Source organism: Leuciscus leuciscus (genome assembly GCF_965113295.1).
Source record: "Leuciscus leuciscus genome assembly, chromosome: 19".
Taxonomy (NCBI): Eukaryota; Metazoa; Chordata; class Actinopteri; order Cypriniformes; family Leuciscidae; genus Leuciscus; species Leuciscus leuciscus.
Genome location: NC_138743.1, coordinates 32697527 through 32722276, shown reverse-complemented (window position 1 = coordinate 32722276; position 24750 = coordinate 32697527). Strand labels below are relative to the sequence as shown.

General features: G+C 36.7%; 2 protein-coding genes across 4 annotated transcripts in view; one reads left to right on the top strand and one right to left on the bottom strand.

Annotated features, from left to right (window-relative positions):
* Nucleotides 1–9047, top strand: part of usta (uronyl 2-sulfotransferase a) — a 77154-nt gene extending 68107 nt beyond the window's left edge. For both annotated transcript variants that reach the window (XM_082147983.1, XM_082147984.1), the window contains exons 6-8: nucleotides 4447–4544; nucleotides 6716–6873; nucleotides 7138–9047. In XM_082147983.1, coding sequence (XP_082004109.1) covers nucleotides 4447–4544; nucleotides 6716–6873; nucleotides 7138–7442 — 561 coding nt within the window. In that variant the 3' untranslated portion in view covers nucleotides 7443–9047. The remainder of the gene's footprint in view (nucleotides 1–4446; nucleotides 4545–6715; nucleotides 6874–7137) is intronic.
* Nucleotides 9048–10763: 1716 nt separating this feature from the next.
* Nucleotides 10764–23101, bottom strand: slc22a16 (solute carrier family 22 member 16). 2 transcript variants are annotated; one of them, XM_082147938.1, is made up of 9 exons: nucleotides 22483–23086; nucleotides 21310–21780; nucleotides 20045–20162; nucleotides 19331–19645; nucleotides 18582–18822; nucleotides 17927–18054; nucleotides 13809–13918; nucleotides 12672–12771; nucleotides 10764–12539 (listed from the first exon to the last, which is right to left on the bottom strand). In XM_082147938.1, the coding sequence occupies exons 1-9, from the start codon at nucleotides 22530–22532 to the stop codon at nucleotides 12375–12377; spliced, it is 1698 nt and encodes a 565-aa protein (XP_082004064.1). In that variant the 5' UTR covers nucleotides 22533–23086; the 3' UTR covers nucleotides 10764–12374. The 2 variants fall into 2 exon arrangements, 1 of the variants encoding a protein (XP_082004064.1); XR_014200289.1 differs by lacking the exon at nucleotides 10764–12539 and adding an exon at nucleotides 15349–15386 and having other exon boundaries at nucleotides 22483–23101.
* Nucleotides 23102–24750: the final 1649 nt, after the last annotated feature.

The following is a 24750-nucleotide window of genomic DNA, read 5'->3' as shown; positions in this document are numbered from 1 at the left end:
GTTTTACTGCTCGGGATGTTTGCCAGAAGCACACTAGACATTTGCTGTAACTTTTTATATGTCATTTCATATGTCCAAACAGACTTTCTTTCTTTTTATACTCTCTTTTTTCTCCACTCCACCAAACAGCATCTTTCTCCTCATTGAATTGTTTTTAATTGTTTTTTTTTTAAATGTATGGCTCAGCTTTGAGGCACCATTAGGGCTTGAGGATGTTGTTCTGTAAGTTGCTGCGTAATTGGTGATCTGTTAGAGGATGACATTTCTGTTCCTTTTGTTCTCAGCAGACATTTACCCTTTTGACCATCTGGCTTTCTGTACTTAAATACTTGTTTCCTTTTTATAAACCAAAAAGTCAACGGAAGCCCAAATGGGACATTACTTGTTTTTCTTTCAGCAATAGCATTTGTGCGTTCAAAGTGCATATCCATCAGAGTTGTGATGTGTTTCCACTGGGAGTGAGTGGAGATGCGGATGAAAGGACATTGATGCGCTCTTGGCTTTTAGACTCTATTCAGATACACACAGAGTGAGTATTGTTAAAGGAACTGGCCCTCCTGGAGCTCCACTGCTTTGAAGGGATCGCCAGTGCATCAGCTTGATATTGTCAACAAATGAACACGTTTAGAGAGCAGTGAAAGAAAGCTAAACACAACAATCTGCTTTTTGTTTGTTTTTTAGCTCTAGTTCACAATCAGTGAATTAAGTTTTAAGCAAACATCCCAATCCGAGCATTGATGTTCATAATTACTGTTTGTTTTATATATATATATATATATATATATATACAGTATAACATGACAAGATATCAAGCCTTTGTTTGGACACGTTTGACTATATGTATAATCTTAAAAAAACTTTTATCTGAAGGCTTATGCTTAAATGAATTGAATATGCCTTAACTTTTAATTTAAATTGTGTATAAATTCCATTCCATCGTATGTTAATGTTCAATACTGTTTAAAACCTGTGCACATGTGTGACAAATGGTAGAGAAGCAAAGATATGAGGCAGTTTTGATGTGATGCAAAAAAAGAAGGAGAATATTCATAATGGTTCTTTTGATTTTTTTTTTGATCGATGTTCATAATTGCTGTAATTTCTTCATTGCTTATACCTATATATATCATGACAAGATATCAAGCCTTTGTTTAGTCAAATGTTTGGACATATTTGACTATATTTATGTTTATCATAATCTTAAAAAAAACTTTTATCTGAAGGATTATGCTTAAATTAATTGAATATGCTTTAACTTTTCATTTAAATTGTGTATAAATTCCATTCCATCGTATGTTAATGTTCAATACTGTTTAAAACCTGTGCAAATGTGTGGAAAATGGTAGAGAAGCGAAGATATGAGGCAATTTTGATGTGATGCAAAAAAAAAAAAAGGAGGAGAATATTCATAATGGTTCTTTGATTTAGGGGTGCTATCTATCCTGGACTTATTTTTATAAATTGCATTTTAAAAATCTGACCACAATTTTAATTGTTTTTGTGGAATAAAAGAAAAGAAAGCAGTGCACTCAAATACTTAGAATACGAAGTATTTTAGAATGGAAAGTACAGAATTTGGGAGGGGGACAGTAAAAAGAAAAGCCAGTTGACTCTTATCCAGAAACTCTGAAAGTGAAAACCAGCTTAAAAATGAGAAAAAAGACATTTGGGAGGGGGGGCAGTAAAAAAAAAAAAAATGAAAAAAAGCCAGTTGACATATTTAAAAACTGAAAGTTCAAACCAGCTTTAAAATTAGCAAAATTCCAAAGATACTCAAGTCTGCAGTTTAATTACATAGATCACCCACCATTCTGAGGGGTCAAACAAAACCGGAGAAACTATCAGAAACATTAATATCCAAAAGTAACTGATAATTGAAAAACCTTCATACTTTTAATGGTCATGAAATGGAGATAATCCAAGTTAATTTTTAAAATATTCCAGACTAAACAACATGTATTGCAAAAGAGTTTAATCTTTAGGGGACCTTTTAATTTCCTGAATCAGGGCTCCTGAAAGGCGGAGAAATAACGTTCACATATCAACTCATACTTGGCATGTGTAAAGGCCATTCTACGGTGAAAGATTAATGCTGAAATAACTCAAGAGTATGTTTTTCTACCTGCCAGCATGAGGGCCCTTCTCTTCTAGACCCACAGCTTATGTGATTCCCCCACCTGGGGCTCATGAAAGGGAAGGAGTGCGTGGAGTCTGGAGCCTCATGGCTATGTGGTCTTTACGTAACCTCTCTCGTGCACGAGTTAGAGACGAGGCTGTTAACTTGACAAATTGCCCTCTTTTCCAAGAAATGTCATCTTGACCATCTACTTTTCAGCATGTAATATGTTCTCATCTAGTTTCATCATTATAGCAACGTTGGCTGCATTGTTGTTTTGAGGAAAACTTAATATCGTCTTCTCCCGTTTTTCCATATAATCTTTTTATTCTTGTCCATATTGTTCTCTGAGGACTTCATGTATTGTAGTCTTGATAATTAAACAAGGGAGAGGCATATTTATCTCAGGACTTCTTTAGTCTGGTTTCTTTTTGCTAGATAAAAATGGAAATAAAATACATTGGTTTCATAGGCCTCTCCTGTTGTGTGTTTTAAATAAGTGTGCATACGAGTCTCCATGGATTGCATATTTTCCCATTTAATGTTCCCAATGTTGATTGTAGATTTGGGATCAAATAAAGTGATAAAACATTGTTACAGATGAGTGATTGTTTGTGTTTTGGATGTAACATCCAAAGTGGCGTCACATAACTTTCAGAAGACACAACTTGTGTAAGTGGTGCCCCCTTGTGGGTTTTTGTTAACCTTTATTTATATAGCGCAGATATAGCCGCTTCACAGTGATAACATGAAAATAATACAACAAAGTTTGTTTCTAGAAGAAAATTGCGTCATCGTCCACCTTAAGTGGGGCAGATTAATAATATTGTTGAATATTAAATGTCCCCATCTAAGCAAGCCAAAAGCCAAGGAAACAGTGGCAAGGAACCAAAACTCCATCAGGAGACAGAATGGAGAAAATAAACCTTGGGAGAACCCAGGCTCAATCGGGGCCAGTTCTCCTCTGGCCAACGAGCGAACAGTGTATGATTATGATTTAGGCAGCATTACAGATCAGAAGTCAGATTGGATCAGAACATTTAGAATATTTATCCAGTGCCATCTGGTTGATGATCGGAGTCATCACGCCGGTATGGAGACGAGTTTGTTGAGGATTTGTCGTGTCGATGAGGCCTTCACAGGGCTGATGAGGCTGGCACTTCAGGGATGTGTCATGGATGGGTCCAGGCGCAGGTCCACCATCTGATCTGGATACGGCCTGGATCCGTCTGACTTCAGTAAACCTCAGAATAAACAGAAAGACTAACACTGGCGTAGATGCCATTCTTCTTATGATGTAACGAGTACATCAGGTGTTAGAGGAAGTGTCCTCGGTTCCGGCTGTCCTAATTTATGCAGCCTAATAATCATCTGACTGATTTGAATAATAGAAATGTATAATGTTCTATATGAATGCCAGGCCAAAGAGATGTGTTTTTAGTCTAAATTTGAACTGACAGAGTGTGTCTGCTTCCCGGACAATGTAAGGAAGACTGTTCCAGAGTTTAGGGGCTAAATAGGAAAAGGATCTACGTCCAGCAGTCGATTTCGATATTCTAGGTATTATCAACTGGCCAGAGTTTTGAGATCGCAATAGACGTAAAGGACTATAATGCGTTAAGAGCTCGATCAAGTACTGGGGAGCTAAACCATTTAGCGCTTTGTAAGTAGTCAGCAATATTAAAAAATGTATACAATGTTTTATAGGGAGCCAATGCAGTGTTGACAGAATAGGGCTAATACGGTCATACTTTCTGGTTCTGGTGAGAACTCGAGCTGCTGTGTTTTGGACCAGATGTAGTTTGTTTATTATGCGTGCAGGGCAACCACCCATAAGAGCATTACAATAATCTAGCCTTGAGGTCATGAACACATGAACTAACTGTTCCGCATTTTTCATTGAAAGCATATGTCATAATTTAGATATATTTTTAAGATGGAAGAATGCGGTTTTACAGATGCTAGAAACGTGGCTTTCAAATGAAAGATTGGTATCAAAGAGCACACCCAGGGTCCTAACCGACGACGAGGACTTGACAGAGACGCCATCAATTGTTAGACAGTATTCTAGGTTAGTACGTGCATCACTAGAACTGATGTAGTGATGTAGTGTAGAACAGTTCTTGTGTTGACTAGAACTGATTAGTGCTACTTTGGATGGGGCTGCTACAGTATTAAAGCATTATAGTCTAGTGGAAATGAGCATGTCTATGATTTATAAGCACATTTAGAATTTTTGCTCCGTTTGCCAATTTTTTTGTTCAATGTGCTGCTTTCTTTTTGGCTGTAGCTCTGTCAGTCTGACTTCTTTCCTCATGTCTCCACTGCAGGACATTAACGTTTGCATCATGGAGAACTACCCAGAGTGCTCCAACCCACGCCTTTTTTACATTGTTCCATACTTTTGTGGACAACACCCTCAGTGCAGGTAATTATGACCCATCATTTGGGTATAAACGTTGATGAGTTAGTGTTTTATAATTCATTTATATAAGCATGTGTATTGCTATCAGTGATGCGCGGGTCAATGTATAAACAACCCGGACCCGACCGACGTTTTCAACTAACCCGCCCGCAACTCGGACCGAAAAAAAAAAGAAAGAAAATATTGTACCCGACCCGCTTCCTGACCCGCATTTTTTAAAAGTAGGCTAGTAAATGCATAGCAAGAAATACACATGACAAAGCCAGCACTTTGGTCATTATCTTTCATTATTTCGGCAACTTTGCTCTTTCTGTTTGTGTATTTGCGGAGCTTCCACTCCCCAGTCTTCACCTTTTCTCTTGCCGCCTCCATCTCTACCTGCAGACTGAGCTCGTGCGTCATCTTCGCGCCAGTTATTCAGCCAATAAAGTGTAGGCCTATGTATTTCATAGAAAATTGCATGTGAGCGGAGTGGAGCGGGAGCAAGCGGGCGGATCTTGGACAGAACGCAGAGCGGCATTTTTAAAAGGATGGAGCGTCGCCCTATTTCCCGCTCCGCGCACACCAAGATTCTGAAGCATGCTCAGTCAAGCCTGACTCAGTCTACTGTTGATGACTGCAAGATGGATTCTATTTTCAGTCAAAACTCGGCTCAATAATGGAGTTCAAAAAGTAGGCTACTTCAAAAAGGAAAATAAGAAGTCATACAGGTGTAAAACTAACTATTATGTGGTAGAAGAAAACGACATCGTTTCAGTCAGTAGGCCTAAAGATTAATTTTGGAATCTAAAAAGACACATCTCTCGAAAACATGCAGTGTGATATGTGAACACGCTGGGAAGAAAGCAAAAGGTTAGCAAATTGAATACGGTAACTTAAAGTGTAGCCTAAATTAAATACAGCGTAAAATGCAAACAATTGATACAAGCCCATTTAAATTTTAATCCTGCGCGCTGCGCACAAGTTCAGTTATAAGAATGTTGTCCTAATAGTTAATTTAGCCTAGGCCTACTTTTAAAACGTTTATGTATATTTATTTTATATTTTTGTTTATATAAATTTTATTTATATTATTAGGCCCATTTATTCGTTTTATTTTACAGCAGTTTGTGTGTACAATGGATATAAGCGCATTTAAATTTTAATCGTGCGCGTTGCACAAAAGTTAACTTATCAAAATTCTGGCCTAATAGTAAATTTACTTTTAAAATTTTTATGTAGGCTATATTTTTGTTTATATAATTGTTATTCATATTATTAGGCCCATTCATTCGTTTAATTTTACAGGACTTGGTGTAGGCTATATTCCTTCTTACATAGGCCTAATTTGTCATTTGAAATAAAACATTTCTATTTGAAAAATGTTGTTGTTGCTCATTAGTTCTTTAGGAGGTAAGGCTGTGGTCTAAGCTACAGTGATATAGGCTACATGTAGATTTTTTTTCCCCTTTTTGGAGCGAGCGGGGGGCGATTTGAGTGGAGCGCGGATCAAACTGCGTTGAGCGCTGATCGAGCGATAATGAGCGGAGCGGCCTGATGTAGCTTTGAGCGGGGGAGCGGAGGGGTGGACAGTTCCGTGAGCGATGAGCGAAGATTCTCACCGCTCCACTCCGCTTATGCTCTCTATACTACTATATAAATTACAAAGGTTTAATTGGCATCTTTATTTCAAACGACCCGACCGACCGCGACCCGAATATCATTAAAAATATTTTTGGATGACTCGTAACCGCGGGTAACCGCGGGTGACCGCAGGCACCCGCTCATTTCGGATCAACCCGCGCATCACTGATTGCTATATGTAATGATTATCGAGTTAAATAGCTGTTTTGTAATCATGCAGATTTTATTACTACTCTGCAATTTCACTCACCGACTAGTTGTTCAAAACCTCCATGATTTTCTTTCTTCTGCGAAACAACAAAAGAACATATTTTGAAGAATGTTGGTGGTAACCACACAGTTTCAGTTCCCTTTATTGACTTATGTTGTATGGACAAAAAATACAATGGAAGTCAGTGGGAAACGAAACTGTTTGGTTTCCAAAAATCTTCAAGGTTTCTTCTTTTTTGTGTTTCGCTGAAGAATGAGTGATTGATTCACAAAGAATCTCTTCAGTTAAGCAAACTGAAATATTTGGATGTTTCCACGTAATCTTTCTTTGTCTGCTACAGAGAGCCTGGAGTTTGGGCTTTGGAGAGGGCCAAACAAAACGTTATAGAGAACTTCCTACTTGTTGGGATTCTGGAAGAGCTGGAGGATGTATTGCTCCTGCTGGAGAGACTCCTACCTCACTACTTCAGTGATGTCCTGAACATCTACAAGAGTCCAAGTGTGTTTTATTCAATTGCTTTGAATTTGTGTAAGAAATTAAAGAAAACATTTAAAAAATGAATGCTAATGCAAATATGAATAAAAATGAAAGAGCATTTTTAAACCTGGTGAGGTTAGGAGAAAATTAAAAACAGTATTTAAATCTTCTGAGAAGGTTTTGGAAAATTAAACTCATCTTAAAACTGATGTGCTAAATTATTTTGAATCGCATACTGTAGATTTCTCTGTGGCTCATAGTTTTGTAAATCTGATTTCTCTGCAGCATTCTGGAAGATGGGAAACCTTACAGGCACAGTGAAGAAGCACATGCCGACTATAGAGGCCCTGCAGGTGCTTTACCAAAGGATGAAGTACGAGTACGACTTTTACAACTTCATTCGTGACCAGTTCCATTTAACCAAGAAGAAGATCGGCCTCAAGTCCGCCTCCCAGAACTCAGCTCATGAACCTGACTTCCTCCGTGAGCTTGCCCTCAGGACCCAAGAACCTTTGGAAGAGGAGGAGGAAGAGGAGGAAGAGGAGGACATGGGGCAAGAGGATGCCAACATCTGGATGGTTCAACCTTGAATATTAGCCATTGAGGTGTTGGCATGGCAGAGATCTCATAAGCTTGATGTCTATGTCCAATCAGGAGGTAGTCAACATTCCCAGGCGGAAATTGGGTGTGTAATAGTGATCCCCGTGTTTTTAACGGGACGGCCCTTCAAGACACTCTCAAGAGGAGCACAGAAGGGTCTGAATAGTTATTTAAGGAACTAACAATTATGACAATGATTTTGTTCATGTTTATGGAATTGAGCAGTTGGTTGTGGTCATTTCCTGGTGAGATGATACACCATTGGAATTACAGGGATGTTGTTGGATTGTCAAAATGGAGGGAAGAACTAATTGTGGTATAGCAGAATGCGATGCTGTGGAAGATTTTCGGCACCTGGAACCTGGGTGACCCCTGACTCAACCCACACTTTCACACGCAAACACATTCAGACTACGCAATAGAGGCAAGTGAAGATCACAACAAAAGTGCCAAACCTGTGAAAAAAATTGAAAAGGATTACTGCACGATATAGTTGTAATCAAAATAAACAACTCCAAACACCAATCAGATCTGATCATCTCATCACTCACTTCCTCTGGTTTTAGAAACCTGCTGCAACTCTGTGCCAGAACTTCAGTGCTATAGTCTTTTTGAAAAGGTTATTTTTATATTGTACATGTAAGTGGTTGTACAATAAATCAAACACTTTTGAATGTCTGCAAGATGTCAAATGCAGCACACTGTTCATCTAAAATGTTTAATGTGGATGTTAAACATTTTGTTCGCCTTTGACAGAGTGTGTCATCTGTTGAGTTCAGTCGTTGCATTAAATCGGGCTCCTAAGTTCCATTTGGCACATGATGTGCTAAGCACACCTGAAGTACAGGTAATTCTTCACCCAAAAATTAAAAAGCAGCTATACAATTTGATTGTATACAGTGTACAATATAAATATATATAAATATAACAATATATTGTTAAACTACTGGGATATCAAACAATACCCAGCTAGTTACATCTAAACAATGATCAGACGGCTCATCGGAAAACAGGTTTGACAACAGGACAAAATTATAAATGTGAAAATTTGAGTTTTAAAATTTGCATTTTAAACCCATAATTTCTAAATCATTATTATACTGCTCCACAGATCAACACCTGTTCCTAGTGTGTTTTAACGTCCACTTATATTCATTACAGGTCAGACTCATGGAGCATTTCTGTTCAACTATACTGATAAAGTGAAATGATTAATACATGACTAAATAGATGCCATAGCTACAAGCTCTCACAGAATTTAACACGTTCCTCTTAAACTTGCCAGTTAAGTATACACTTGTGTATGCCTACTTGTTTTGTGTTCAATGTGGATTTTATATTGTTTAATTTATTGTGCAGTATTTTTTGCATTCCATGTATGAATCTCAGGAAGAAAAAAAAAAACAGCAGATATATTTTTGTTTTTTGACATCTAACAGCTGGCAAATATTAAAGCATCTGATAGCTAAAGGTTACTTAAGGACTGCTGGAGTGGCTATTGTTTTGAATACCCAAAGTGAATGAAAATGGCTAACATTACAAATTAACTGCACCTTTACTGGGAAAACACTCAAAATAAAAGCATTTTAACAGCATTTGTTGTTTGTAGGACTTCTTCATATGTGCTGTATGATATTATTTAATAATCTGTGCGTACAAGTAATTATTTCTTATTTTATGATGATAAATTATTTAAATTTGTTCTTTTTTATAAATTTTCTTTTTGTATAAGGATTGATTTCTATTTATTTAAAACATGGTGTTTTGTTCGTGAACAAATCATCAGACCCAGCACCAGGCATAAACAAGAACATCTCTGGATAATTTCCGTGCGCTTATTTGCACTCATTTATTTCATTCACTGAGGCATTTGTTTCACTGAGCGAGCAAATAGCATTTGAGTGGTCGCTGTGAATATACATTTCATTGGCTGTGTCCCAATTCAAAGGCTGCATCCTTAGAAAGACTCTGACTACAAAGCAAAGAGTATAGAAGTACCTCTACTCTACTACTACTACTACTATAGTACTAGTACTATAGTACTAGTATGGTACTTCTATACTCTTTGTACAAAGTCCACGCCTTTCGAAGGCAACGATGGTCGGTTAAATGGGTCGGTTGGATCTAGCCTATCATTTATTTGTCTGTCAACTCTATGTAAAAGATAAGCAAGTGCTCTGATAAGTTTGAGAAACACTGTTTGCATGGATGTACCATAGTAGGCCAAGGTGTATTTCCCCAAGTTCAACAGAAGTGGGAGTCCTTGCTTCAGGAAACCCTCAGCAGCTTTATTGTTTTTGATAGGGGTTTGCTGTGAGCACTTGATAAAGCATCTTAATAATAGTTATGGTTTAGCTGCATGAGCATTACCATGGCATTTTTACTATCAGACATGTTTTCCAAAAAAATTAAATAAAAATAAGTATTTTCTGTTATATTACAGTACCTTGTTTCTAATGTACTAACACTTCATTTGTCATTATCTATAAGTTTTAGTCCCAGTGTGGGTTTAATGTACCTTTTAGATTGGTTTGATCTCCGTATGGTTTGTTTGGAAATTGGTATCCGTGCGGGTACGTGTATTCGTGATTAGTTTGGTTTCATAGCAGGGTCAAAGTGCATTGTCCAGCTGGCCCTGTCCACAAAGGATCATTTCTATTTGTGTTTGTAGGACAGCACTGATATCCCAAACCTCACATAAACAATCGGGGTACAATGTGGACCCCCGGCGGTTTTTGAAGACGAAAAACGTTAACGTTAAATTCAGAAGCTGTCGAATGAGTAAAAGCCCATGTCTTATAAAGGCTCCCCTGTAAAAAGACTTCTACAGTGAGCAGAAGGTGGAAATGCAGAATGCCTGCACCACAGTTAATGCGTGGGTGAATTTGTTGTGTAGGATGTGTAAAGTAGGAGGACCACTTGGAATGTTAAATCGCAATGGAGATTATTTTGTGAAAATATTTTTGTGCTGACAGTAGTAGTCCAATATACACAAAACAAAAAGGTGCTAATGCGAATGTCCAAAAGAGGCCATAAATAAATGAACACACAAAAGTTCCTTTGTATAAATTCAGAACCTCTGATTGAACAATTCACTGTTATGTGATTTATTTGTTTGGGTTTTTTTGTAAGAGCTGGCTGTACACAATTTGTCCTGGGCCTCCTCCCCTCTGTCACAGCCAATCAGAGACGCTTGCCTTATGCCGACTAACCTGGAAAATATTTCCCACCTTTTCCATGAGTACATTCCCTTTGTGCTGTTCCCTGGAAATGACAGGACATTTAGTATGTACTTAAATCGCCAATATCTGTAGCCAATATAATAATTTTAATAAAACCAAAATAAAATGATTATTTTAGACACAATATCTTATTTATTAATGTTACATTCTTTAGACAAATGTGTTGCTATAACAACTGCACATGACTAGTAAGAATCTACTATCCCTGCTTTTTTGGTCCAAAAGCACACAAAAGATTCAAGAGCTCAAGGAACATTTTATAAAGTCTATGGAGTCTTTGAATAGAAAAAGATTGCAGTATTACAAATAATCAAATCCTTAAGTCAAGACTTTACAAAAAAAAAATGTAGCACATAATACTACTAAATACTTACTTAAAGGGTTAGTTCACCCAAAAATTCAAATTATTCCATAACTGTAAATAAATCTCGAGTTATATTAAAAAATATCCTGGCTCTTCCCAGCTTTATAATGGGAGTGAATAGAAGTTTTGAAGCTTCAAAAAGCACATCCATCCATATGGCTCCAGGGGGTTAATAAAGGCCTTCTGAAGCGAAGCGATGCATTTTTGTAAAAAAAAACAAAAAAAACAATAAAAAAAAAACATATTTATAACTTTATAAACTAAAATCACTGGCTTACGGTAACGGCCATATGCGATTGTAGTTCTGGCAGAAGAATGATCATTTTTGGGTGAACCCTTTTAATACTAATAAACTCCTTTAAACAATACATTCCATGTCAAGCAAAGTGAGGGATAACAGGACAGGAAGAGTAAACATAAACAAAGTTCTGAAGTATTATAAAGTACAGTCACAGTTTACTATGAACAATACTGATAGATTTGGAGCTAAACCCTGAGATGCAATTGTGTAAAAACGGCTTCATACAAAACAAGGTCTATCTTTCAATTCAACATGCATAGAAACTCATCACACCATTAACTGATAATGAACAAGAGTTTTCCTTGTCCACTACAGCTGAGTTTGGCTAATACAGTCAATAAACAGATGGAGTTTAAGATCCATAACACATTAGTGCATTGAAATGTTCATCATTTAACTATGTTCACATTTGTAGAGTCAAAACTAAATTTCCATTTCTTAAATTCAAACCATTTAGGAAATGCAAATAGATTTTTTAGAAAGGTGCAGCCACATTTACTTTTAGGTGATTAAGTGAAATCCAATCATTTCAATAGGAATCCACAAGAATTTGGCTACGGGTTCAAGTTGATCATGGATTCTTGGCTTAAAAGGGACATCTGTGTAAGCTGTGCTTCATACATCACTGCATAGACAGTGGAAATCTGCTACAATTTCACTAATGTGACAGCACCTTAAGCGTCTGTGCGTAAGTGGTTTGGACTGAAATGCAAAAATGTAATACTTAGCAGTTTAGATAAATGAGGTCCTGCCTTGCAAGCTCTTACTTAGAGATAATACTTTTCATAACAATTACAAAATATCAAAACATTCACAATCAAATATACCACCAATATTTTCAGCAATTATCCAAACTCATTCACACACAACACAGCCTCATCTACCCACAAATGCCTGCAAAAAATGAAAAATTGTAGCACACGTCAAAAAATATTTGATGTCTCATTCATATTGGAGTTGTTGTCAGTCAGTAAAGGCACTTTCAGGAATCCTGTGTGAAAATGGATTTATGCTTTCATATTTGGTTCATCTCTAGTGCATCCACTGGAGGATTCTTTGATTTGGGCTTGGAGCCCAGAGCTTCAGCTTCTTTCAAAGTCGAGGTGAGGGGCTGTCCTAGAGTCTCTGGAAGAAACATGGTCAGGATCCCGATGATGATAGCCAGAATTCCCACAATGAGCTACAGAATAAGAAAGTTACTGCAGCACTGTTCAGTCCAGAAAATGTATATTCATGCTGTATCATGCTTCAGTTCTAGAGTCTTACACAATTGACCACAGTCAACTGAAGGTTTTTGATTGCGGTTACATACCTGAGGCAGATAGATCCAGATGTCAGCGAGGTAAACGCAGAAAGGAGCCACTACACTTCCCACCCGACACATCATACTACCACTGCCAACAGCCAGAGACCTGCCGGACCAGTGTCTGTTATTAAATATAGTGTCTATACAAATAATCACAGCATATGTGTAACAATCATCCTACTGTGCAGTGAACTTCAGACACTGATGAAATATATTGTTACTAGATTTATATTGGAACATTATAAATATTGTGGTAACACTTTACAATAAGGTTCATTATTTAACATGAACTCAGAATGAACAATACTTCTACAGCATTTATTAATCTTAGTTAATATTAATTCCAACATTTACTAATACATTGTTAAATCAAAGGTTGTATTTATTAACATTAGTTAAGGCACTGTGAACTAACATGAACAAACAATGAACAGCTGGATTTTTTATTAACTAACATTAACAAAGATTAATAAATACTGTAACAAATGTATTGCTCATCGTTTGTTCATGTTAGTAAATACATCAACTAATGTTAACTTATGAACCTTATTGTAAACCAATATTGTTATTGAAAATTAGCGATACTGGATAAAAGTGAAACGAACTACAGCAGAGAGATTGGTGCAGTTTAATCAAGTCCAATTATGATATTGTAATGCATCAGAGTGTTTTATGTTACAGTAACATATCTATTGCAGACAGTGTGTATCGTGAGGTAGTTAGTGATACTGTAGGCAGCCTAAAGGCTGGAATTCACAGTTTTTAGCAGTCTGGACAAGTCAATGCTAGTCGCTGAAAGTCAGAGCCAGTCTGCAGATTTTGGGCAGTTAAACTTAAAAAAAAAAAAAAAAAATGATGTATGATGTGAACAGACACTTTTTTTTTTCTTTCTTTTTTTTTCTTTGAGCTGATTTTAGAACACATTGATTTAATTTGTCATTGCTTTGTCAAACACATGTTTTTGTGTGAGTTTGTTGTGTCCTAAAAAAAAGTCTGGTCGTTCAGTGCATGCTTCCCAGTATTTCTCTCTAACATTTATATGTTGACAAGTTTATGATCTGTTCAGATTTTAAAAGTCATGTAGTGTATTCTAGCCTTTAATGTGGACAATCTGGACTTTTAGTGTATTAATGCAACAAATACCTGATAGTTGTGGGGTAAAGCTCACAGGTGTACAAGTAAATCAGGCCGAATGCAATGGCAATGGCGAATTTCCCTGTCATACTTAGGACTATAGCCAATACCTCGATATCCTGAAACAAAGAGAGAGAAACACAGTGAAACTATATTCATCAGCAACAATGTTTTATTCATCAGCTGTTGAAATTGGTTGCCAGTATAGCAGGTCATAGGGCTCACGAAGTTTAAACGTCCCCAAGACATATCCCCTCTCAGAAGCGGGCAGCTGCCATAAACAGCCACTTAGATGACAGGTCTATTTATACATTTTTGGAGAAACGGTGGCTGTACTCACGCCACACTCGGCCATTTCAGTGTGTCAGCAGTGCAGCTATTAGTTATGAGGGGTGACGTGATCCTGATGGAATATCATCCCACTAACGCATTCTTCATAGCATGTGCTTTCAGTGACCAAGGCTGTTTGGAGACTGAGAAATGCACTCCATAGTTTACATATTTTACTTACATCCTTTGATTTCTATCATTCATATTGCTCCATTTGTGTGGCCTGAATTTTTAATCAGTACATAATATATGAATGAGTGCTGCTGTATGTTGATATTCAGACTGACAGCACGATTGTGATTCTTACAGTTCAGTGAACAATAAGGTAATATTGAGTTTTTTAACATAATATTGCCAGTTACTTAATCTATTTTTGGCTTAGACAACAAAAATTATATCATATAAAGTAGTATCAGAATTAATTTTTGGTAAAAAAAAAAAAAAAAAAAAAAAAACTCAGTGGTTGAATCGATTCAGTACTTCCCTCCTCTTGTTGCGTTCTAAAAAAATCAGTGACTGTATCTGAACATGCATACTTCCTTACTATAGTAAGGTGAAATGAGTTGCATGTCTAAATTCACAATATTCATAACTGTTGTCGAAAAGTACCTGGATATCCTACTTCTCTCAATGGACACTTTACTATCCCATGAGTCCATTTGTAAAAGGTAGTGAAGCTGCTAGCAAAGTTTTATACTACACACATTCATTAGAACATACTTTTTTAATAATCGTGAAGTAACTACTTATTAAAAACAATTACCTACTCAAATTAAGAGTAGGCGATAATCGGACGCAGTGTTTGGAACGAATCGGTTAAATGATTTAATGACTCTATCATAAAGTGTACTGTAACTTTCCGGTGGATTAATGTAAGCTAGAAAGAGTCGCTGATATGTATACTAATAGTGCAATGTTTTGTGAATAAGCTAATCTTTTTAGACACTATTGTTATAAACTGCAACGTTTAATAACCATGAGGGTTAAAAGCAGTAAAATGTCTTGATTCTGATTCAGTTATGTCTGAGCATGGCATTTACTGAAGTAGCAACTGAAACATTTGTACTTTTTTAACCTTTCATCCAACAGCATTGCTAAACTGACATACAAGGCATGTGCATACATGTATTACTCTCAAGAAGCCGAGAAGACTATCTTACACCTGCAGATCTATAATTCAAGCCACTTATTTTAAGTTAAACTGAAGTTTGGCACTGACCAGAAGGGTAAAGTTGTCCAGTTGACACTTGAAACCAACTACAGCACAGAGAGAGGAAAACATACTGACATGACATATTAAAATGAATTTAGCATGTAAAAATAAAATCACATTATTTTGTAAGTAAAAATAAAATCACATGGTTAAACGCAGGTCTTGTGACACCAGCGATAAAACAATATGGATATCTGCATTGAAGCAATCTGTAACATGCAGCTTGTTATTAATTATTAAACTCAAGCAAGACAAGTTTGACATGCACAATAAGGTTTTGGGCTTGTTATGACCTGCACCACTGTTGATGCTCTTACCAATCACAAAAACAAGGAATAACAATATTTTTTGGGGGCAGAATCGTATATATCCTAGTAAGTAGCCTGGTTTCTTAAAGGTGCTGCAATACCACAAATCCTACTTGGGAGTTTCATGAGGTTCAACTGTCGTATCACAAGTGGATGTTTTGCGAAAAAAAACTTTTGCGCTGCATTCACATCCTCTAAATAGAATAGATGGTGCTTAAGATGGTGCTTTCTATCGCCCTATAATCCATCGCGCTCTTTAAGATCACTAAATTCAAGGCTTTTGGTCATACCTAGGATATCCAGAACCACCAAAGGAGGGAGAGCGTTTTCACATTTAGCTCCAAAACTCTGGAATAGTCTTCCTGATACTGTTCGTTGCTCAGACTCGCTCTCCCAGTTTAAAACTAGATTAAAGTCGCATCTCTTCAGCCAGGCATTCATATAATCCTACAGTTCAAACTACAATCCGGCCTCTAGCTCATAAATGCCAGAGGAGAACTGGCCCCCGACTGAGCCTGGGTTCTCCCAAGGTTTTTTTTTTCTCCATTAGGTCACCTGATGGAGTTTTAGGACACCATTAGGTCACTTGATGGAGTTTTTCGGTTCCTTGCCACTGTTGCCTTTGGCTTGCTCAGTTGGGGATATTTTGGGGATATTTAATTTAATTTTATCAATCAATAAATTCCTCTTGAAACAAACTTTGTTGTATTATTTTAATTTAATACTGTGAAGCTGCTTTGATACAATCTGTATTGTGAAAAGCGCTATACAAATAAACTTGACTTGACTTGACTTGACTTAAAACCTTGTTGCTAGACCAATAAAGCTGCCAGTAAATTACACAGTCACTTTCTTTGGTTAATGAAGTGGGATGTGTATGCTGTGACCAATCGTTTCACAAACACACTCCCGTGTCTTCAGCACACGAAGGAGTCAAAAATATAATAATTACAGACATGCAACCTATCACAATAAAAAAATTAAAAATACACTTGTCAGATGAATCCACAGAGGAGCTGTTACATGTACTGAGAGTAAATATATATAATGTCTCTTGTGCTTGGGTAGAAATCAAAACTTGATTCGTATGGATTGGATCATATGCAGTGAATGTATTACTGCTGTTTAAAGCACTAGGGAAGAAGAGTGAAAGAAATTGAGAAAGCAGGTGGAAAAAGGTTAATTACAAACAAAAAAAGACTGATGCGCAGCTGCCCCAGTTACCATGTGAAAAGCAAACACACACACATGTCCTCTCTTGCCAGGGTTAATCATTCATTTTAATAATCACTCAGTTTCTCCAATATGATGATGATGCAACTTGTTGCATATGGGTTCTAGATCTATCAAAACAACTTAAAATCACGAGTTATGGTCAGCTGTCAAGTTGATTTAGCCAGATTGATATTTTCCACAATTTGTTAGAAATTTGCATGACGTGGCCCTGCTATGAAAAGTAAATACATAGCCTAGAAAAGAGAGAATATTTCAGTCTCTCTCTCTCTCTCTCTCTCTCTCTCACATACTTTACTCTAAATACATTTCATGCTTCCTTTCATTTATCAAACTACCTGTTTCCCAATAGCAAATGTATTTAACAGTTTATCAAAACCTAAACTAACATATGTTAATGTCAGCATGAAACAAATCTATCTATCTTCTATCTATTTTCTAAGTGCACGTTATTGATCTCATTATAACATGATTTGGTAACGCTTGATTTTACAGTGTCCCTGTTTCACATTTTACATGTAGTTACTATAGTAATTACAGTAAATTATGCATAGTTACATGGAACCAAACCTTAACCCTAACCCTAATTATATAGTAAGTACATGTAGTTAATTACTATTACTTAGTACTTAATTGTATAATTACACTGTAACAAAAATTCTTTTTTTTTATATTTCGACCTCTTGTCGAATCAAAATCTCATTACTGAATATTCCAGTGAAAACGACAGGCTTCTCTCTGGTGACTCAGGACTTCTCCAATCATTTAGTCCGCTCAAACCTGCACATGCAAGCTTGCATTCATCTGCCTCTCTCACATCTCAAAATACAATCAACAACATAGAACCAAGTCCCCCTACATTTAATCTTTTAGATAATCTGTTACACTTAGCTGTACTGTATGTCACAATACAGAAGGTAAGGTTTGTTGCTACTTCCATTTCATCGTGAATTTAACAGCGTACTACTATATCACAGTGTGCATATATCACATGGATGCTCACACACACACACACACACACACACACACACACGATCTCATACCTGGGGCACCACAATAATGAGCATGCAGGCTACTCCACCGAGCAGCAGAGCCGGGGCACATGTCTTCTTCCTGCCGATCCGATCCATTGCAAAGCAGCCGATCAAGTATGACGGAATCTCAACAGCACCTACAGTAGTAACAGTCAAATAAAGGATAGTTAAGTGCTGTTCACTTCAGTACTTCTAAAACTAAACCGCATGTAACTCAGTGGAAATGCTCAAAATCCAGCAATGCAATACATGTGTTTGCATGTTTTTGTATCTCTTATATTCTATATATTCTTATATCTCTCTCATATTTTTCATTTACATTTATTTTTGTCTTTAAAGAATAGCTCACCCAAAAAGTACAAAATGTAAATTTTACAATTAAAGCTTTCAAGTTAAGGACAAGTGCACAAAGCAGTCTTATGATCCTTTTATGGTGCTTAGGATAGCTTAAAAGCTACACTCTCCATTCATTGTCAATCAACAGTTTATTATCTTATATTCCATGGGGAAATTATGTGATTGAGATTTGGAATGACAAAAGGGTGAATAAACAATGATTCTGATCTTTAAAAAACAAACCACGAGTTATTCCATTTAAAGCATCCAAACCTTCTTGAGAACAAATGCTAGCACATACAAACATAAACACACATCAGTCCATTACCAGCCAGGAAGAGGTTGATATACTGATTTCCTCCCAGGTTGACAGATCCCAGGCTGAAAACATAGTATCCCAAGCTTCCGATGAACCAGATAGCCCAGCAGGTGGCGCTGCGACCAGCCATTTTCAAGCTTCCAAACATGTCCAGGATGCTTAGCCTCTTCTCGACTTCCATTGCGGTCCCACCTGATTGCTTATTATCCTTTAACAGTGCTCCATCACATTCATAATTTAGCTCTGACACCTAAGATGAGTGATACATGCAAATAAACACAAGCTGTTAACAATATCACTTTTTCTCATATCCGTTACCTTCCACAACTGTTCTAATCTTTCAATCCTTCATTCTAAAGTTTACAGTATCTCAGCATTATGATCCTAGTTTTGTTCTAGGTTAGTCATTTCTAAATGTAAATAATGTGATAAAATGTGTTAGGTTTGCCCCTATCCGCACAAATGCTGGCAACAGATTTTTGACAGCAATTGCTTTGTGATATTTATTTTTCTTTGAGTTTTAAAATGCTTCTTTTAAAACTGCATTTCAATTCATGCTACCTCTTTATTTTTGCAAGTCACTTTTCTTTCAATTTTCCTTATTTTAACGTGGAGTCAGATAGTGCGTGATAATGTGAGGTAATGCTGTTTAACATCAAAGTATATTCTGGTATATTCTGAAATTTTTTACCAGATGTCTGAGATGGGTATAATTCATGGCAGGAACGGAATTCCATGTGTTGTCAGAGTGAGTCTACCTTAAGGGTGGGTGGCAGGCCATTGAAGTAGGCCATAGTGTCCAGCAGCTCCTGGGCTTCTTTGTACCGCCCTTTAGCCATTAGGTAGAAGGGTGTTTCTGGAAACTTCCAGCAGTAGAGCAAGAATGGAGAGGTACTGAGAGTGAGGATGATCTGGTAGATCCACCAGACACGAACAAGATACCCTACCAGAGCCACTACCATGATGCCCACGGCAAAGGCAGCGTGCACATGCATAGAGGTCCATGTGCGCACCTTATTTCCTGTAAACTCTGTCACATACACAAACACTACAACCAGATACCCGCTCGACACCTGCCAACACACAGAGAGACAGAGAGTTGGGTTAAGGGTGCTTCTGGCACTTCTAATCACACACAGCTAATCAGTAATTCAGTTTTGCAACCGCTAATCAATAATTCTAAATAAATACCCCGATATCTTTATCAAAACATCAGAGACCAGGAAATGTTTTAAAGCAGTTGAAACGTTTTCAATTGATTTACTTCTGCTTTGAGCAGCCGGGTAATCAAGAGGCTGATGCTTTTTTTAACTTAGCTTTGTTGTGTTTTAATTAAATGAAAATAGAATGACTTTTCGAGTCATTTTTCACAATATTTTTTATTCTTTCAGCCATTTATGTCTGGAGCTTCTCAGCTGTGATGAGCATGAATGTGCATGCATGCATGTAAGTATTATGAATTATTAATTTACCATGGCAAGAAGGAAACGCATCACCACAAAAAGGTAGTAGTTTCCACTGAAGGCCACAGTCACCCCAAAAATAAACTGGCACAAGCTGGTAGCCATCAGAATGGGCCGTCTACCAATTCTGGAAAATGGGAAAGCAAAAATGTTTATATTAAACATGATTTTCATTATCTACAGAAAACTTTAGGAAGCTTCAGACAACAAATAGCTTTATATAAACTTTTGCTTTATATCCAAACACCCGGTATGAAAGAGATTGGTTGTACTATTGTCAACTGCCAGTTAATGTAAGTAAGATTCACTCGTCACAATTTGATATTTATGTGTGAAAAGCTGTTTAAAGATAAACAGGCTGACTGCAATATCAAGGCAAACCAATGGGTTGTTTTGCATGCAAATCTCTCACTTATGTACACCACAATTACTTCACCTTTGGCCATTCCACATTTATTTCCATTCCTATGCATTCATTTAATCGTTCCTAGAGCTACTACTTTTGTACAACCTTGACCTATCTGTAAAATGAACATGATCAAATATCCAGTGGTATCCAGTATGGAAATCGACTTCCATTCCCTGTTTCTGTAAGGTGAACCAGTGCTATCCTGTCTCTATGCAGTCATGCTGTGTCTGCATATCTCACATCCTGTACTGCTCTCTGTGCTCTTAGTTTTCTTACTGCAGAAGCAAATATTTGCCAATTGTAAACCATGCTGCAATATTAAACGTTCAAGTTTAATGTAGTACCGTAGCATAGATTACACTTATCTTGTTCAACCTTCTCTTTTTTTCTGTCCTAAATAACAGATCAGTCCTGTTTGTGCTGCTGACCACGCTGTGTTCTTGCAAACACATCTCAAGTCTTGTTAACTTTTATTCACTGCCCTGATGAAGGTAACTGTATTACTAATTTGTCTCATTAGCTTATCTGTAATTTTTGTCCCTCCATTGCTCTGAATGCATTTGGCTATGTGCAGTTTTGGCATTTTTTGAAAATGTCCTCACAAATATAGTGAAAATTGTCAAAACTCTACTCGTGAGGACATTTGAATGGTCTTTGCTATTTGAAATACTCATACATATGCCAAATTATGCTTTGTTTGATCTAATAATGTAAGCAGGTTAGGTTTAGGGGTGGTGTGTATTACATATAATTATGTTAATATGAGAACCACTGTGTCTGTGAGAGGTCCTTACTAATATTGCTTTCAAGATCTGAGTGTGTGTTAGTAAGTGTGTGTGTGAATAAGATGCAACAGACAATTTACCTGTCTGCGACATCCCCAAACACCAAGGCTCCAACCAAAACTCCCAGCATAAACGTTGGCTGTGAAAGCTTCGCCAGCCATTCCTTCTCACACACCAGGTCCCAGTCTGTTACGATGCTCTGCTCAACCTCGCTGTGATCATAGACAAAGCCACCACATGACTCCACAGTCTTGTTCCCAAAAAACTCATATTGAAAATTGATGGCATCAAGCCGCAGCGCTTTTAAACAAGGACTAAGTTCCCACTGGTCTCCTCTAGCTGTCCGTACAACCACTGGCCCATCACCTGGCTTGTAGTGAGTCCAGATATCTGCCAGAGAGGTTGATGAGTGATTTCTATATAGAATGTCTGTGATATTTGGAGTGTCACAAAGAAATTTAGGCGTTTCAACTAAGAAAACCGAGGCCAGGTAATGTATTCCACAGGAGATGGCCTGGAAAATAGCAGCAAAGTAGAGACATGCCTGAAACCTGAAGGGAAAGTAAAAGGATAAATTGGAAGTCGTGCAAGAGTGACAAGACAAGCTGCACTGCACACATCATTGATTATCAATGATACATAAAATATTCAATAAACAAACAGTAATTTTAAGGACAACACTGCCAGCTTGTGCAAATACTGACATGCAGGCAATACAAATCTGTTTACAATGATATTTTACACAATGCAGTGGCTGTTAAATTAACAATAAAAATGCTGCTGTGGTTGACAGTTATAATATCCTGTTTAACATGCAGTTTAACAATATCTCTTCATTAATGTATATACTTATTACCTTGTTAATTATAGGCTTTTTTTCTTTTTACAATAGCCAATTTTAAAACGTATGTAGCCTACTGACTTTTATAGACTAAAATCCTATATTGTAATGTAACCTACAGTTTGTCCTGCAGTTTAAAGTAAATTTAAATCATTTAAAATAAGTATCTACATTATAATTTTAAGCAAACTTTTAATGTAAAATTGTAAACATTCTTTACAGAATTGGATTTTCGTGTAGTTTGTCTTCAACAAACGCACGCGAGCATTTACGCGCTTCTATTAAAGGGCAACAAAATTTAAATCCCACATCATTCATATGATATAACTATGATTTGGTGTGAATATTAACAGATATGTGTCCATTCCCATAAAAGACTTATCAATGTACCGTTTCATGAACAAATGGCTACCTTTTAAAGTGTCCAAGTTCGTCGAATAGTCGCTCCACGCCGGTGGTCATGTTCAGCGAGTGCAGCTTGATCCTCAAGTGTGTGAAAGGCTCTTCTGACTCTTTTCAATTTGTACATGTTAGATCCTTAGTAGTAGGAGGGGCGGTTTCAGTGGGGAACTTTCCACTCCAAGGCAAACAACGATCAAAACCAAAAGGTTCGCGTAACATTTTGGTAATGTGACACCCCGAAGAGTGAAGAATAGCCATTAGTGCCCATAACTGCTGAAATTAGATCATATTACTTCGTTTGCTTCAGGTGTGTCTGTGTTGTTTTTAGTTCAAGGTACTTCGTGGTCCCCCTGGAAATATCCTTGTGACGTGAGATAGGTATTAATAAATAATTTAAGCTTAATAGAAGCCTAACACATGCCAAGCGAAATCTGTTGTGAACATGCCCACTTGTCAGTAGCTGCATGTCTACTGTCCACTAGTTTAAGTTTGTGCGTGTGAGTGTGTGTGCGCTTTACATTTTAATATATTTATTTTATCCTCCAAAGACAAGAGTTACGTTAATCAAATAGACCATTACTCTCTAGCTATTGTGTTAATTCAATCAACGAGTAAATCAATCAATCAGTGCATCCTTTGTTAATAGATCATTTATTAGACAGGGGCTAGTTCACATAGGGAGTCTGTCACAAGGGCTATATCTCAGTTAGTATGGTTTTATGTCAAAAGTCTAATTCCACATATGTGCTTTACCAGTGTTTTTGTACTGTATGTTGGTTTCAAACACACGGTGCATTAAAATTGTCTTAGATTGGAATAATTTTTGTATGTTTTCCTCCAAATTAAAATAACAAAATCTTTTTTTTCTCAATAGCTGTCGGTAAACGATGAACACGGCTTTAAACCTAGCATAAACATTTATAAACATGTTGTCACTAACTAAATGCATTTGCATGGCTTCAGTGACTTTTTTCTAGTGCAATAATGGTAGAGATGTTTAAAGGCTTTTTTTGAAGCCAACACTTTAAGGTATATCTAGAGAAATTTCAAGTGAAGAAGTGTGACAACTAGCCTCAGCCTCTTTTTTATTAAGGTATCCAGTTTTTAAGGGAGGCATGACAGAAATAAGCAGCTTTGATTTTAAAAATGTGTCCTGTAAGTAATTTAAGAGCTATGACTCTCAGAAAGTCATATTTATTCTCAGAGAATAGGTGTAAAGTTAAATGTGTTATGACTCTTATCAGGCCAGGCATTATTATTTTTACAGTCACACTGTTGTTTGATTTATTAATGGACCTAATTTTTCTCTGTCAGTCTCTGAATGCCAAGATTCAGACCCCTTTCTCTCCTAAATGTAACCCTTTAAACATGTAGTCACAGTAGGGTGTATGACACTTTGCATATACTTTACACAGTCCAACACGGACATGCCCTCAATTAAATAACTACACTGTAAAAAATGATTTTTTGGTGAAGTAAATACTACTGAAAAAAAACAATGTAATTTACATGAAAAAGTTAGTTCAGGCAAGAATAAAAAAAAACGAAGTAAATTCCATATCAGTTAGGGTTAGAAATGAAATGAAAGCGTAGAAGTTTCGAGTAAAAATTAAAGCGTAAATATCAACTCAATAAAATTAAGTAAAAATTACTCAAGTTTTCTGATACTGGGGTTCCCATCATGCACTGGACCTTGAATAATTAATGAGGTTCATTTTTCACTGGTTTCCAGCTGTATTTACACTGTTTTATCATTGCTTTTGTTGTTCAGGATTAGTAACTTGCCATTTTGTGCCATTTTGAGTAAATTTTCTGCTCAAAATGACACATTCAAACACAAAAACGATCCATCAAATGTTACCGTCATTGTGTATTGTCTACCAAGTATTGAGGTCTTTGCATTCACATGATGTCTAACATCTGACATGATGTAATATAAATTACTCTGATAATCTAAGTGAAACACTTACTATAAATGAATGGTATAATTCAATATTATTGTTTGAGTGAAATGTGATGCAAAGGAAATTTCAACTAAATCGATAATAATCAACCTTTTACTAGCCAAGTTAAAATGACTTATTTTCTTTGTTACTTTCACTTAACTAGTTTAAGTAAAGTTTACTTAATTCCATATTCCAAGTAAATTTCACTTAAAGATTTCTAATTAAAGCTACTGTTAAATATGTTTAGGTTTTTACTTGGCAAATCTTTGTAAATTTACTAGCATTTTCTGAGTGGAAAAAGTTGCCTAGCTTTTTTCAAGTAAATCCTACTC